This window comes from Sarcophilus harrisii, chromosome 6 (genome assembly GCF_902635505.1).
Source record: "Sarcophilus harrisii chromosome 6, mSarHar1.11, whole genome shotgun sequence".
Taxonomy (NCBI): Eukaryota; Metazoa; Chordata; class Mammalia; order Dasyuromorphia; family Dasyuridae; genus Sarcophilus; species Sarcophilus harrisii.
In genome coordinates, this window is record NC_045431.1 from 80,231,378 (window position 1) to 80,245,474 (window position 14,097).

A 14,097-nucleotide genomic window follows, 5' to 3' on the forward strand; every position below is an offset into this window, starting at 1 on the left:
GGCTCCCGTTTGCTTGCCCCTTTTTCTTAAGCTGCTGGGGTGAATGGGGTGTTGTTGGAGGAAAGGGTTTCGTCAACATTACTCAATAACCTGAAAAAGAATACTATGTAACAGGCTTTCCCTAGCTTCAGAAATCTGTCCCCTAGGAGACCTTCCCCAGCAGAAGACGTCAGTTACTAAAGCACAGAAACTGAAAAGGGCACAGAGGTTAGTTACTAAAACATTGCAACTAGAGGGTATCAGCACAGAACTAAGAGGCGTAGTGATCTGTCTAAAGTTACCCAAGTAAGCAAGCAGAGACGCGGGATATCTAACCCCGTGTTCCGCCTCTAAATGCACTCACGCGGCGCTTCGGTTCTCAGTTCGCGACAACCCCCTCCCCTCCCCATATTCCGTGTAGGAGGTCATTGCATATATATTGGACAGTGGGACCAGAAGGTCCCACAAAGCTGACGAAGGTAGCCTCCTTACTAAGAGATGCAAGCCATCCCGGAGAGAACGCGGCATCCCCGACTGAAAAGTGAGGACCCCCCCACCCTCGCCCGCTGCGCACCACGCGGTCTCCTTTCACCCAATCAGGGCGCACTTTTCGCATTGTGACGGCCTTCGAGCCCCGCCCTTCGGGCTGTGATAAAGAGGGAAGACCGAAGGCAGCGCCAATCAGCGCGGGGCCCGCCGCGGGACGGCCTCACCTTCCAGGTGCGCTCCTCCTCCTCCTCGTCCTCGTCCTCCCGTTCACGCTCCCTTGCCTTGGCTCTCGCCCTTCGCTTCTCTCCCGCTGCTGCCTCTCGCCTGCGGCCGCTGTCCGCTAAGCCGCCCTCTCCCGCCGGGAGGAAGCCGGCCGGGAAGCTCGCAGCCCGCAGGTGACCGGGCGCAGCGCCCCGGCTCTGCCGGCGAGCTCCCAGCTCCGAGCGCGCGCTCCCTTCCCAGCTCTGTCTCTCTCCCGGCTACAGGATGAAGAACCCGATGCTGGAGGTGGTGTCCCTGCTCCTGGAAAAGCTGCTGCTCCTCTCCAACTTCAAACTGTTCAGCTGGATCGCGGCCCCGGGGGAAGAGCAGTCGCCGCCACCACAGCCGCAGCAGCCTTCGACTTCGCAGCAGCCGCAGGGCAAAGGGAGCTTCTACGACACCGGTTCCTTCCTCCGCGGTGACGTGCTGGAGGTGCCCCGGACTCATCTCACCCACTACGGCATCTATCTGGGGGACAACCAAGTCGCCCACCTGATGCCCGACATCCTGCTAGCGCTGACCGACGACAAGCTGCTGATCCAGAGGGTGGTGTCCAATAAGAGGCTGATCTTGGGAGTCATCGGCAAGGTCGCCAGCATCCGGGTGGACACGGTGGAGGACTTCGCCTACGGCGCTAACGTTCTGGCTAACCACCTGGATGAGTCGCTGCAGAAGAAGGCGCTGGTCAACGAGGAGGTGGCACGCCGGGCAGAGAAGCTGCTGGGCATGACCTCCTATAGCCTCCTGTGGAACAACTGCGAGCACTTTGTGACCTACTGTAGATACGGTGCCCCAGTCAGCCCCCAGGCAGACAAGGTAAAGGCAGCTAAACCAACTGTGAAAAGAGGGGACACGTAGAGAAACCCGACTCCCCTCGGCTTCTCTTCAACAGAATCCCTTAAAAATAAGCACTCACAACCCCCCCCAAAAAAAAACAATAGCAAAAGTTCCCAAACTCCAAAGTTTGTCAGCCTTCCCAACATTCTCATTGCTCTTTAGAAAGGGTAGACACGAGATAAACCCTTCAAAAAAATAACGAAACCATTTGATGCTAACTGAAGGTTCTACCTCCTGCTCCAGGTTAGGTGCCTTTATTAGTTTCACTAAGTCAGTTGGATGTCCACCTAATCACAGTTTTTAATGGCACACGAGCAATGTGACTTTTAGGGCCACGAGAATTTTGTCATCCTGTGATTGCACCTTTTCCAGGAAGCAAGACTAGAAAAAGAAGGAAGTCCTAGTTTATATGTTATGGTTAAAAAAAAAAAAAAAAAACAACAACTGTACTCTTTAAAATTTGCTCTTTGGATGGAGGAATCGAGTTTCCTGCTCCAGCAAGCTTCCCTGATGTCCTTGTCATAGTCTAAAGCTTGTCAAACCGCTCCCCAACTCTTGATTTTTTTTTATAACAGGGTCAATCAAACTCTAGACAAAAGTTTGGGAGTGGTTGTTTAATGGGTATCAATCAACCAAACTATTTATTCCTATTGTACATTTCTTAAGGCCCTTTAACTAGGAGCTAACTTTGAATATTCCAAGAGTGATTTGACAATGTCAGGCAGGCACTTTGATGCAGACTGGAGAGCTTAAGTACCTCCTGGAAAATGAAGACCATATAATATGAACTTATGGAATTTCAGTATAGCCTTGAAGCTAAAAATTGAGGATGTGATCTTTAAGATACTTTTTTTCTTTTTTGAAACTGATTAAAATTCTAACCCTGAAATAAACCTGAGGAAATTTTTAGATCGCAAGAGAAAGCAGCCTTGGGAATGGCAGGGCTACTTAACACTATAATATGGATTGCTGAAAAGGAATAATCCTTGGTTTAAATAATGGATTATATTTTGCATATCCAGAAATGCTAAATGAGTATCATCCTTTTTGCACATGGTTTAAAATGTCAATCGGGTTGAAGAAAAACAAATCTGAACTCAGAGTATAGGATTATTTATTCTGGATTTTTGAATTTTTAAAAATTTACTCTTTTTTTCTTGGAGAGCATTTCTTATGGTAACAGAATAGTGTTTTTGCCCAGTCCCTTAGAAGTTGAGCCCAGATACTAATAAAACAGTGACTTAATAGTTGTTTTATGGCAAATTGTATTGACTCCCTTAAAAAGTAGTCAACCACTAAGCCAAAGGAATACAAAACTTTTTTTTTTTATTTTTGGCTTTTATTAGCTTTTTTTAGACTGAATATGGAAAGGATCTGGCATATTTTTCCAAATAAAATGAAGGTACAGTACTGCATTGTGTGCAATGAAATGAAGTCACAACCTCACCAAAGTCTAGGCTTAGTTATAAGTGAATTTCACCACACTTAGCAGTCTTGGCTCCAAAAGTGTATAAAAGGAAACACGTCAAATTTATTTAGGAACCAAGCATATAAATCATTCCTCAAAGAGAGAACAGTATTTCTGTCTGGTAATTAGGAGTTACTCTTTATTGGAACACACATGAGTACTCTAGTTAGAACAGCCTTCACAGACTTTGAATTATATTAGGTGGTGAGGTTTAGTGCTACTAGAGCTAGCTCTATGTCTGATAGTTGTGAACTTTATTTTCCCCCAAGAAGTATTTTGATAGAAAAGTCATTTTAGGAACATGAAGATGAGCTGACATTTATTAGGCATTTGAAATTTGCAAAGCAAGGTCTGATTCTTCATCACCTATGAGGTGATTTACTACTATTATGTATTCCCTATCTTAAAAATTAAGAGAGGCTGATTGTCATCCTCAGAAGTTAAATTATTTTCCACAGGAGTATGTTTGTTGGGGGGAGGGGGGGTAAGAGGGAGGCGATTCAAAACCTTATTTCTCTATACACCAGCTGGTCTAGCAGTATACTATAGAACAAATGGGCAAATCTCTCTCTCATTCTCCTCCTCCTCTTTTCTGTGCCTCTGTATACTATCTCTCTCCCATGATAATCAATAGCTTTTCATTATTAAACGCTGGCAGACTAGGAAGTGTCTTAATTGCTTTTAGCTGCTTAATACCTCTTCTGTAGATAAAATAACAAAAAGATTTTGGCTCCTTAGATGGCTGGGTTGTTTTGTTTTTGAGTTTTTGAAATATTCATCCCAAATTTTATAATTCTAAGGGTGGTTTTATCCCATTGTGCAGTTCTTTGAAAAGAAGGTCATGATCCAGAGGAAGGCTGGGCTTTCTCTTCAGAAAAATAGTCACTCCTGTTTTTTCAGCCTACCCCATGCTTCCACTTTAGTTCCAAAACTGACCTTTTAAAAAGAACAAACTAGAGGGTTTTAAAAATTGCTTTAAATTTTAATATGTTATATCCACATCCAATGGAAAGGTTTTGATCTATACATTATTACTTGAATTTTCAACTGGGGTAGAGAGGAGTGCTGGGAGTCCAAGCCTGTGATTTCGTTGTTACTGGGAACCGTTATACAGCTTATGTGTTAGAAAGTTAGACCTGAGAAAGATTAAATGAGGGATTTGCCCTAGGGGGAGGTGGAGGAAATTCAGGTAACATGTGAAAGACTCAAGGGATTCTTGAAATGGGATCTATGAATTTTGAAAAAAATTAATTTGATAACTGTTACTTCTGTCTTTTGGTTTCTTTTGTAGGCCTGTGTATTTAGTGCAATTAACAGTATTGTTTTTAGAAGGGTACGTCATGTGTAGAATTCTCCAGACTGTCAAATTTGTCTCAAAACAAACAAACAAAAAAGCTTAAGTTCTCCTACATTAGAGTAAGGACTTGAAAATCAAGTCAGCCTCACTTCCAAGATGGTCTTTATCCACTATACTTGCAGCCTGACATATTGCTAGTAGAAGTTCTAAAATGATGTACTTTTAAAGTATCATAGCATTTTTAAGTTATTTTGGCTTCATAAGTCTCTAAACAAATTATTTTCTGTAAATAATAAGAGTTTCAAAATGAATCCATTAACTTAGAACTAAGTTTGTAAAGTCACAAAAATTCAGGAGAAATACTTCCTCAAAACTGGTTTTGGACATTATTTTTTAGTATTTTTTTCATGTTTGTAAAATAGTCCATCTTGAGTTATTTAACATATAACATTTCTGAATCTATTTTCTTTCTGTTTTAGGGTATATTCTTCCACATATTTATTCAATAATTCATCTATAAAATGAAGTAGGGTAAATTGTGAGATCACTTTAAGATTCCTTTCAGCTCAGTACCTGGTTTCTGAAAAATGAATAGACGCTGTCCTGTGTTTAATATGCAAAATATTGGTTGTTTTCCCTATACACATTCCTGATTATGTTGAGTTTGCATTAACTTAAAAGTAGAATTTAAGGATCATTAATATCATGCAAGACTCACTGAGCACAGGAACTGTTTTCATTTTTGTTTTTATAGCCTTGGCAGAATACATAAAAGCATGTTTAGTAGGCCCTTAATAAATTTTCTCGAATTTAATTGATATGACTTACAGAGCTTAAAATTTAGCTTTAAAATCTCAAATCTTTCCCCAAATTGGTGGGTGTCATTGGATAAACAGGAAATGAGTACCTGGAAAACAATTTTAGAATTTGCTTAACATTATATTCCTAATGCCTTTAAGAAGAAACTTCTTTAAAGTTTTTTTAATTTTTATTTTTCAGTTTTGTGAGAACGTGAAGATAATAATCCGGGACCAGAGAAGTGTCCTTGCTTCAGCTCTCCTGGGATTGGCATCGATAGTCTGTCTAGGCTTGGCACCTCACACCACCCTTCCTGCCATTTTTATTCCATTCTGCTTATGGATGGCTGGCTAAACTTACCAATCCTGTGTCAGTGTGTGTATTCTAAATCTATGATATATTTATAGAGCACAAATCAGTATAAGCATTGTGTAAAGAAAAAAATGTGACCTGTAACATTGTGTTCTGGATAAAGATGTGATTAAGAGTCACACAAAGTGCTTACTGTGTAAAGCCAAAGAGCCAGGCTGGCTTTCTGAATCATTTTCAGGCAGCTAAGTTTTGTAAAGCACCTTCCAAACCTTGGAAACATAGCATCTTGTGACCAAGTACTGTTGTAAAGCTCCACTTTCCTACCAAGATAAGACACAATACCACAGAAGACTGGTAATTTTTTTTTTTTTTTGGGCTCTTGTAATTACTGCTCTTTTATGTCAGGCCCATATTTGAGGGTTAAAAAGGTTCTGATGTCTAATACAAACTGTTACTCTCATTGCTGTTTTTAAGTTCAATGCAGGTTATATGAATGGGACAGGATAATAAACTAAAAACCATTCCCCTGATTCAGAAGGAAATGTCCATATGTTCTTCATTATGTTTTCTTTTCTGTTAAGTGCCCCTGCAGTCAATTGAAATCATTTGAGAGGATGTAAGTTTGAAGTACTTTGGTAAGGAGGCCTTTAAATAAAGTGTGCCAGTGTATCAGAGGGAAGAGGAACCTTCAGAATGTTGCTTTATTCATCTTTGTAATAGGACCAAGATGGGAACAAATTTGTGGAATGACACCAGCATACCTTTATTTAACGTTTATGGAGATCCTGTTTCTTGAATCTTTTTGGTTAACCTGGACAAGTCCTATTGTTGAGGGTTTTCAGTGGTGTAGTACCCCATTTGGATTTTTCTTGGCGAAGATACTGGAGAGGTTTGCCATTTCCTTCTCTGCCTTATTTTACAGATGAGTAGGTTACATGGTTTGCCTGGGGTCACACAGCTAGTAACTATCTCAGGCTAGATTTGAAGTCATGAAGATTTGAGTCCACTGTACTTGGTTAGTGAGCAAAAGCATTTATAGTATGTCCCCTGTCATTTTAAAAAACAACAAAACCCCCCTGCTCATTCAGGATTTCCTTCCCAGGATTTTGCTCAGTATTACTAACTTATTTTTAAAATGCCACAGTAATGACAAAATCAAAATGTGGGGCTTTTAGTGTGAAATAAGGACTAGATCTGAGGCATTTACTAGGATTGGTGCTAGTTTGAAAAAATCAGGGTGTTTTTGTGATGAGTTCAGTGAGAAAGGGTCTCTTAATAAAACAGCCGTCCGCATTTTTTTTTTTTTTGCAAGATCTGCAATATTAAAAACAAATCCTCAATCTAAAGTAGGCTTTTTCCTTAGAACTGTTTACCAAAACATTAAAAGTGATTAGTTGCAAATTGTTGATGTGAGTCACATAATTACTGGATCTTTGGTTAGTAAGTAATGCTAGAAATCAGCAAAAATAAAAGGACTGTTTGTTAAAAAATCTTTTTGTCCCATACACTAACTTATCTACAACTTTGAGTTGTTACTAAAAAAAAAGAAAACTATAAAAGATGAATGTGTTTTATGTTGAACCTACCATGAAATCAACATCTGAAGATGTTTATTATGTATGTATAAAAGCAGTGGCCACAAGAATTTCACTAGTGGTTGGTGATTTACTTTATATGTAACATGTGGTAACTGTAGCAATTGCGTATAATTAAATAAAAATTCATTTTTAAAATGTGGTTTTAAGGAGAGTGGATGTTCTCAGCTTCCAACAAACACCTACTGTAGGACCCAAGCTTAATGTTTGCTTTTGAATAAGAAAGGATGCACACTCAAAGCATTAAGCAATCTATTAGGGAGGATCTCTTGGTGATCTTATCCCATAGATGTGGGTGTTTGTTTTTGCAAACCTGGAAGGTGGGCTCCTGGGTGGGGCTGGGTGGAAGTTGGGAAAGTAGAAAGGTTTTGGCAAGTGGAAAGAAGAGGCTGCCAAGCTGTCCAGTATGGAAGTGTGAAAAAGGGGAAGGAAAGAGAGATGTGTGTATGAATTACTTATTTTTTAAAAATAATTTATTTACCTGAATAAGGTGAGGAGAATATTTTGAATCTGTAGAAATGCTGCCTTTAGTATCCCTTTTTCCCCCCTCATAAAAGTAATAAGATGGGTTTTTCCTGTTTTTTTTTTTTTTTAATGAAATTGTATAATCTTCTATGACTATTAATGCTAACAGTGAGAAGTGGTCTTGATTTTTTTCTTCTTTCTGAACACTTCTCCTAAACCAGTGTATGCACTTTCTAATGACCTCATAACTGGACAATCTTGCCTGCTGGCTTCAGCTTGGTATTCCTGTCTCATCTCTTCCTACACCAGAGCATCCTCCATTCACTTCTCAAATTGATCTTCTAAAAGGCTGGTCTGACATTATCACACATACTTCCTCAATTCCCTAACCCCGAAATAAAAATCCTTACTGGCTTTTAAGTAAGCCTTTCATAACTGGATCCCTTTCCACATGTCTAGCTTTGATAGTTTATTTCTCTCTACATACTGCACCATCCAACGATACTGGCTTCCTTGTTCCTCCCATGCAAACTCCAGTCAGAGGCATTTTACTGGCTATTGCTCATACCTTCAGCTCTTCCTTCATCTCTGCCTCCTAGCTTCCTGGCTACTTTTAAGTCTCAATTAAGTTCTACCTTCTACAAGAAATCTTTTTCAGGTTCCTTTCCCTCCGAGAGTATTCCCAATTTATCCTGATCTGTCTTGTTTGTATATAATTGTTTCCACATTTTCTCATTAGACTGAACTCCTTCAGAGCAGGGAGAAATTTAACCCCTTTTCTTTTCATCCCTAGCACTGAGAACAGTGCCTAGCCTAATAGGTGCTTAAAATGCTAGTTGATTTGACTTTGTGGAGAAAAACATCCTCTATATCATTAATAGTATGATGTTGAGAACACTGGTGTGATGAAGTACCACTGTAGAATTAAAGTTATTTTTCCTGATTATAGCAGTAGAGGGCAGATTAGAAAACTCTATGGGACATCTCCACAACCTTTTCTTCTGATAATAGATAACTTGATGATTGATTATACACATACCTACATATTAGATACACATTTTATATATTTTAAAATTCATGGTTGTCAAAATAGATATATCTTCTACCTTGAGATGTGCTATTTGACTGTACCCTTTCAAATAGTATCAGAGAAATCTTAAGTGAACACCATCAGTTCTGTGCTAATGGGAAACCTTGGCCATTATTAAACATATTGTAGATGATGTCTACTTCAAAAAACATGAACTATTCAGAAAACTTTTGAATACTGATCAAGAAATCAAAGCAATATTACAAAGATCATACATTATGACTCAGTGAGATTTATACTTGGAATGCAGAGAGTTCCATAATAGGGAAATTATCAGCATAATTGATCATATCAATAACAAAAAAATTATGATTATCTTAATAGACGCAGAAAAATCTTTTGACAATACAACAGTCATTCCTATTTAAAAGAAAAAAAACAACACTAGTAGAAAGCACAGGAGAATGGAGCTTTCTTTAAAATGACTAGTTGTCCAATTGTGTTCAATTCTTTGTGATCTCATGGACCACAGTATCTATTCTCCACTATTTCTAGAAGTCTTCCCAACTTCATGTTCAGTGTTTCCAGGACATTATCTAATCCATCTCATCCTTTTTCATTTGCCTTCAATATTTCTCAACATCAAGGAAATGAGTCTTCTTTTCTCATTATGTGGCCAAAGTATTTAAGCTTCAGCTTCAGTATCTTCTCTTTCAGTGAAAAGCCAGAATAAATTTCTTTAAATATTGACTGATTTGATTTCCTTGCTGTCCGAGGGACTCTAACCATCTTCTCTATTTGGAAGCATTGATTCTGAGGTGTTTAGCTTTTCTTATAGTCCAATTCTTAGTGCCATACACTACTACTAGAAAAACAAAAGTATGTCACAAAGCAATCATCAAAATAATGTGGTACTGCCTACAAAATAGTGGTGAATCAGTGGAATAGATTAGATGTGTAATAGTTAATGACTATAATAATCTTTGAATTTGGGGATAACTCAGTACTTGGAAAAAATTGCTTGGAAAACTGGAAAGCAGTTTGGCATAAACCAGGTATAGACCAACATCTCAACCTCTGTAAGTAGGAGCTGCCCACTGTGGGTCAGGCAGTCAATAACAGTCCTTCCTTCTCTCCCCTTCTCCGTTCCTTAAGGACCATGCCTTAAATCACTCTGGCTCTCCTTAATTGACCAAGAAAAGGTCCCAGACCTACCTTAGTTAGCCTTTCTTTTGGCCCAATTGCTTCAGAGTGAATATAAATAAGCAATTGTTGTTTTTTGCCCACAAATCCTGACGGTCTTCCCCTACCCAGATTGGTTATAATTTTTTTTTTTCACTAGATAAAAAAACAAAAAACCAAAACATTCTTTGCCTGATTTTCTTTCTTAATCCCCAAATGGGCAATTACCTCAGTCAGATTTTTTAGACTATAGCTTAAAAAGGCCAAGGTTTTCCATTGTATCTAGGGTCATCTCCAGTCCTAACTGATATTTGGCCACTGGACCCAGATGGTTTCTGAGGATCAAGTGAGGCTGATAATCAAATCCAATTCACTTTCATGTCATATCATATCCCTGATATCATGGTCATCTTTGAGAATAATAAACCAAGATAAGATCAATATGGCTACATGATTTAAACATAAAGAGTGATGTCATAAGCAAATTAAGAGAGCATAGAATAGTTTACCTGTCAGATCTATAGATAAGGGAAGAATTTATAATCAAACAAGAGATAGGACCACAAGATATTGAATGGATAATTTTGATTACCTTAAAAAGGTTCTGCACAAACAAAACCAATACAGATGGAAAGCAGGAAACAAGGAAAAAATATTATAGCAAGTTCCTCTGCTAAAGACCTCATTTCTCAATTTTAGAAAGAACTGAGTCAAATGTATAAGAATATGAGATCCTCCCATTGATAAATGGTTAAAGAATATGAACAGGCAGTTTTCAGAAAAAAGAAATCAAAGCTTATCTGTAGTCACATGAAAAAATGCTCTCGATCACTATTGATTAGAAAATTACAAATAAAACCATATCTGATATCATCTCATACCTATTAAATCAGCTAATATGGCAGAAAAAGAAAATGGCGAATGTGGGAAAATTGGGACAATAATGCACTCACTGTTGTAAATGATTTGGAGAGTAATTTGGAACTTTGCTCAAAGGACTATTAAAGAGCATTTTTTCTTCTCCTAAGGCAACTGGCCTGGGTCACACAGCTAGGAAATGTTACTTCCCTGAGACCATATTTGAACTTCGGTCCTCCTGACTTTAGGGCTGGTGCTCTATCCACTGCGCCATCTAGCTGCCCCAAAGAGTGTACTTTTTGGCCCAGCAATACCATTACTAGGTCAGTATGTCAAAGAGATCAAAAAAAAAAAAAAAGACTTATATGTACACAAATATTTATATTAACTCTTTTTGGGGCCTCAAATAATTGGAAATTGAGAGGGTGCACATCAATTGGGGAATGACTAAACAAAGCCTGAGAAGACCTATGTGAGCAGAAGTTAAATGAAGTGAGCGGAACCAGGAGAACCATGTACACAGTAACTGCAATAGTGAATGATAATCAGCTGTGAATAACTTAGCTATTCTAATAAAATGATTCAAGATAATTCAGGAAGATTTGTGATGAAAAATGCTTATTCTCATCCAGAAAAACAAAAACTTATATGCTTATTTTTTTTTAATTTTAAAAAGGTTATTTTTAAACAAAGGTTAACATGGAAATATATTTTGTATGGTTTTATATATATGTAATTGATATATTTCTTGTCTTTAATGGGCAGTGACTGTGGAGAGAATTCAGAATTTAAAACAAATTTTTTTAAAGAAATGTCAAAAACAATAAATTTGAAAAAAAAATTTTTGCTCAATTATGCTTTCAAGTCAGCTTACCTACCAAAATCAACCCCTAACATGGTCATTGCCTCTGAAATCTAAGCATACAGACCAAAGATAGTGACTTCTTATGTAGAATCATTTTGATATTTAGTATTTTATTGATTAGTGAGAATTTTATGTTTTGAAGTTAAAACTATGTGTGGATCAGTTTTAACCTCCTGACTGCCTAGTGATTTGATGGATGCCTTTCATATACTTCTTGAAGAGAACCAAACTTCTGTTAGCTCAGGCAAAAATCCATAACCAACAAAGAAACATCCTATTAGGCAGCCTCTGACCTTTTTCCTTGTGTTAGGGAAGGCTTTATATCAGCACCCTGTTAATTCAGGGTTGGTATTGGGATGAAGTGAGGCACTAGATAGTCAGTGAACTGTTAACAAAAGGAGACTTACTGTGATCAAACAGCAAGGATAGAGCAATGCTTATGCTTCACATGGGAACATTTGGTCAGCAAGGCTGGGAATAGATCATGGTCCTTGGAAAACTAGCAAGCCAATAGCCCTGAATCCACTTGTGCTTTTTTAAAGGCCCTCAGGTGACCAGGAAATTGCTTTAAGATGATGTTCTGGGACAGTGTTTAGAATGCTGGACCTGGAATCATGAAGAACTTTAGTTCAAATCCAGCTTCTTCTTAATTCTAATCACTTATATTCCTCCTCCTGCGCTGTTGTGGCTACTTCCTCATCCCAATGGGATCCTCAATCCCCAACTCCAATTGGGCTGGAAACCCAGCTTTTTCTCTGCAAGAGGTTAGTATCATAAACTTTGAAAAGGAAGGGATTTTATAAATCACTTAGGCCAATCCTCTCAATTTACAGGTGAGAAAACTTCCAAGTTCACCAAAGTGTCAGGATTTGAGAATGCAAAAGTCCTTTGGCTGAAAATCCAACCCTCTTTCTTCTGCACCTTATTGTCTTCCTCTCCTTAAAGGAAATTTGATCCTTTTCCTAAAGGTACAACCTATTCTTCCCTAGGTGCTAATCCTCTCAATTCTACCTTATCATACACACACTGTCTCAGGAACAGGAATTGTTCCCCATTTTTGCTCTCAGTTCATTTCCTCTATCACTATTTTTCAATAACCTTTCCCTGTTGAGGTCTATTCAACTTGTCTTTAGAATACCATCTCCCCATCTTTATTGTCTTCTATGGATCTCTCCAGAATATGCTCCCAACTTTTTCAATATTTTTAGAATCTTGCTTACCATTTTCATTTCTATCCCAGTCCTTTTTAAAATAATCTTATCTGCAAGTACTTTGAAAAAAATAGTTTTTTTATTGAGAACTTAATATTTTAATATAAAAAGAATAGAAAAGATTGTGTAAAAACAATTTTATATCATTTTAGAAAAATATATTCATTAAATACAATATAGTGACTATATTACAATTATGTAATAACAAAATTGTCATACTTGTATCCCCTCTGTACTTCTTTTTATTTTATTCTATGTATTAAAATCATCTTATTGATATTCTTTTTTGCCTATAATAGCTACTCTCCAATCCATCCAGCTTCCAAAACCAAACCTTCCCCTGTCACAAATAAGTAAAACAAATCAAGACATTAGTCAGGTTTGAGAATGCATATTTTAATTCTCTCCCAACTTATTATTATTGGTCAAGAGATATTAAGTTTTTCAATATTCATGTTTACTTCTTTATCAACCTGGACATCTCAAAGACTTAACTGGAGTCAGTGACTTGGAGTCAAGAAGGCTTGGATATGATAACCCATGTCATTATAACCCTAGCTAGATCCTTTAACCTTCTCCAAGTTACAATTTTTGTATTTGTAAAATGGGAATGCTATATCCGACACCTGCTTTATGAGATTTTTATGAGTTGAGTTAGATACTTATGTAAAAGTGCTCCCCAAATTTCAAAGTGCTATTATATTACAGAAGTATTTTTCTTTTTGCTAGACTCCATCAACCTTAGATCAAAGCCTCAACTCTCTCAGAGATACACTACTTCCAAGACTGGGAACAACTAAGTTCCATTCTTTGATGTCAGCCCTAGTGTCTCTTTCCTACTTTCTCACTCACACATAAGTCTTTGTCTTTACAGTGGCTTTATTATTATTCTATTAAATTATAAGGACTTTTGTACTTGTTACGATTTATTCCCTTGAGAAGGGAGGTAGCATCTAATGCCATTTTGGGTTTTCTGCCTCTGTCTTGAATCCTTTTTGCCAAAGACCTTCTGCCATTCCAGCCATTGTGCCTTTATCTCTGGCTGACTCATTTCTCGACTCTGGTTTTAAAGTTCTGCAAGCTGCTAAAAAAACAATCTTGAAGTGGTGCTGATTTCATGGGACTTCAGCTGGTCCATCCAATCATTTGACTTAAAGCTTACAAGACTTGACCTATATAATCACTGCTTTCTTTCCCAGTGGGTGAGAGAGGGAGGAAAATAATTTGGAGCTCACAATTAAAAAAAAAAAGTTTAAAAATAATTTTAAAAAGCTTTATGGGACCACGGGCAACCAACAATCTTTCTTGAGCATTAATTACCTCATCTTAAAATATAGCTATCTTGATGGACCTGCCTCACAGGATTGTTACAAAAGGCAGATAAAGTTTCATCTTTTCAATTTCATTCATCTCTTCTTGTTCTATTTGTACTACTACTACTCTAATAAAG

General features: G+C 37.9%; 1 protein-coding gene across 2 annotated transcripts; it reads left to right on the forward strand.

Moving 5' to 3' along the window:
- The first annotated feature begins 611 nt into the window (after positions 1-611).
- LRAT (lecithin retinol acyltransferase) lies at positions 612-5,497 on the forward strand. 2 transcript variants are annotated; one of them, XM_012552154.3, is made up of 3 exons: positions 612-699; positions 954-1,545; positions 5,331-5,497. In XM_012552154.3, exons 2-3 carry the CDS (start codon positions 955-957, stop codon positions 5,481-5,483), a joined length of 744 nt encoding a protein of 247 aa, XP_012407608.1. In that variant the 5' UTR covers positions 612-699; position 954; the 3' UTR covers positions 5,484-5,497. The 2 variants fall into 2 exon arrangements, with proteins under 2 accessions (XP_012407608.1, XP_003773174.1); XM_003773126.4 differs by lacking the exon at positions 612-699 and having other exon boundaries at positions 937-1,545.
- The last annotated feature ends 8,600 nt before the right edge of the window (positions 5,498-14,097 follow it).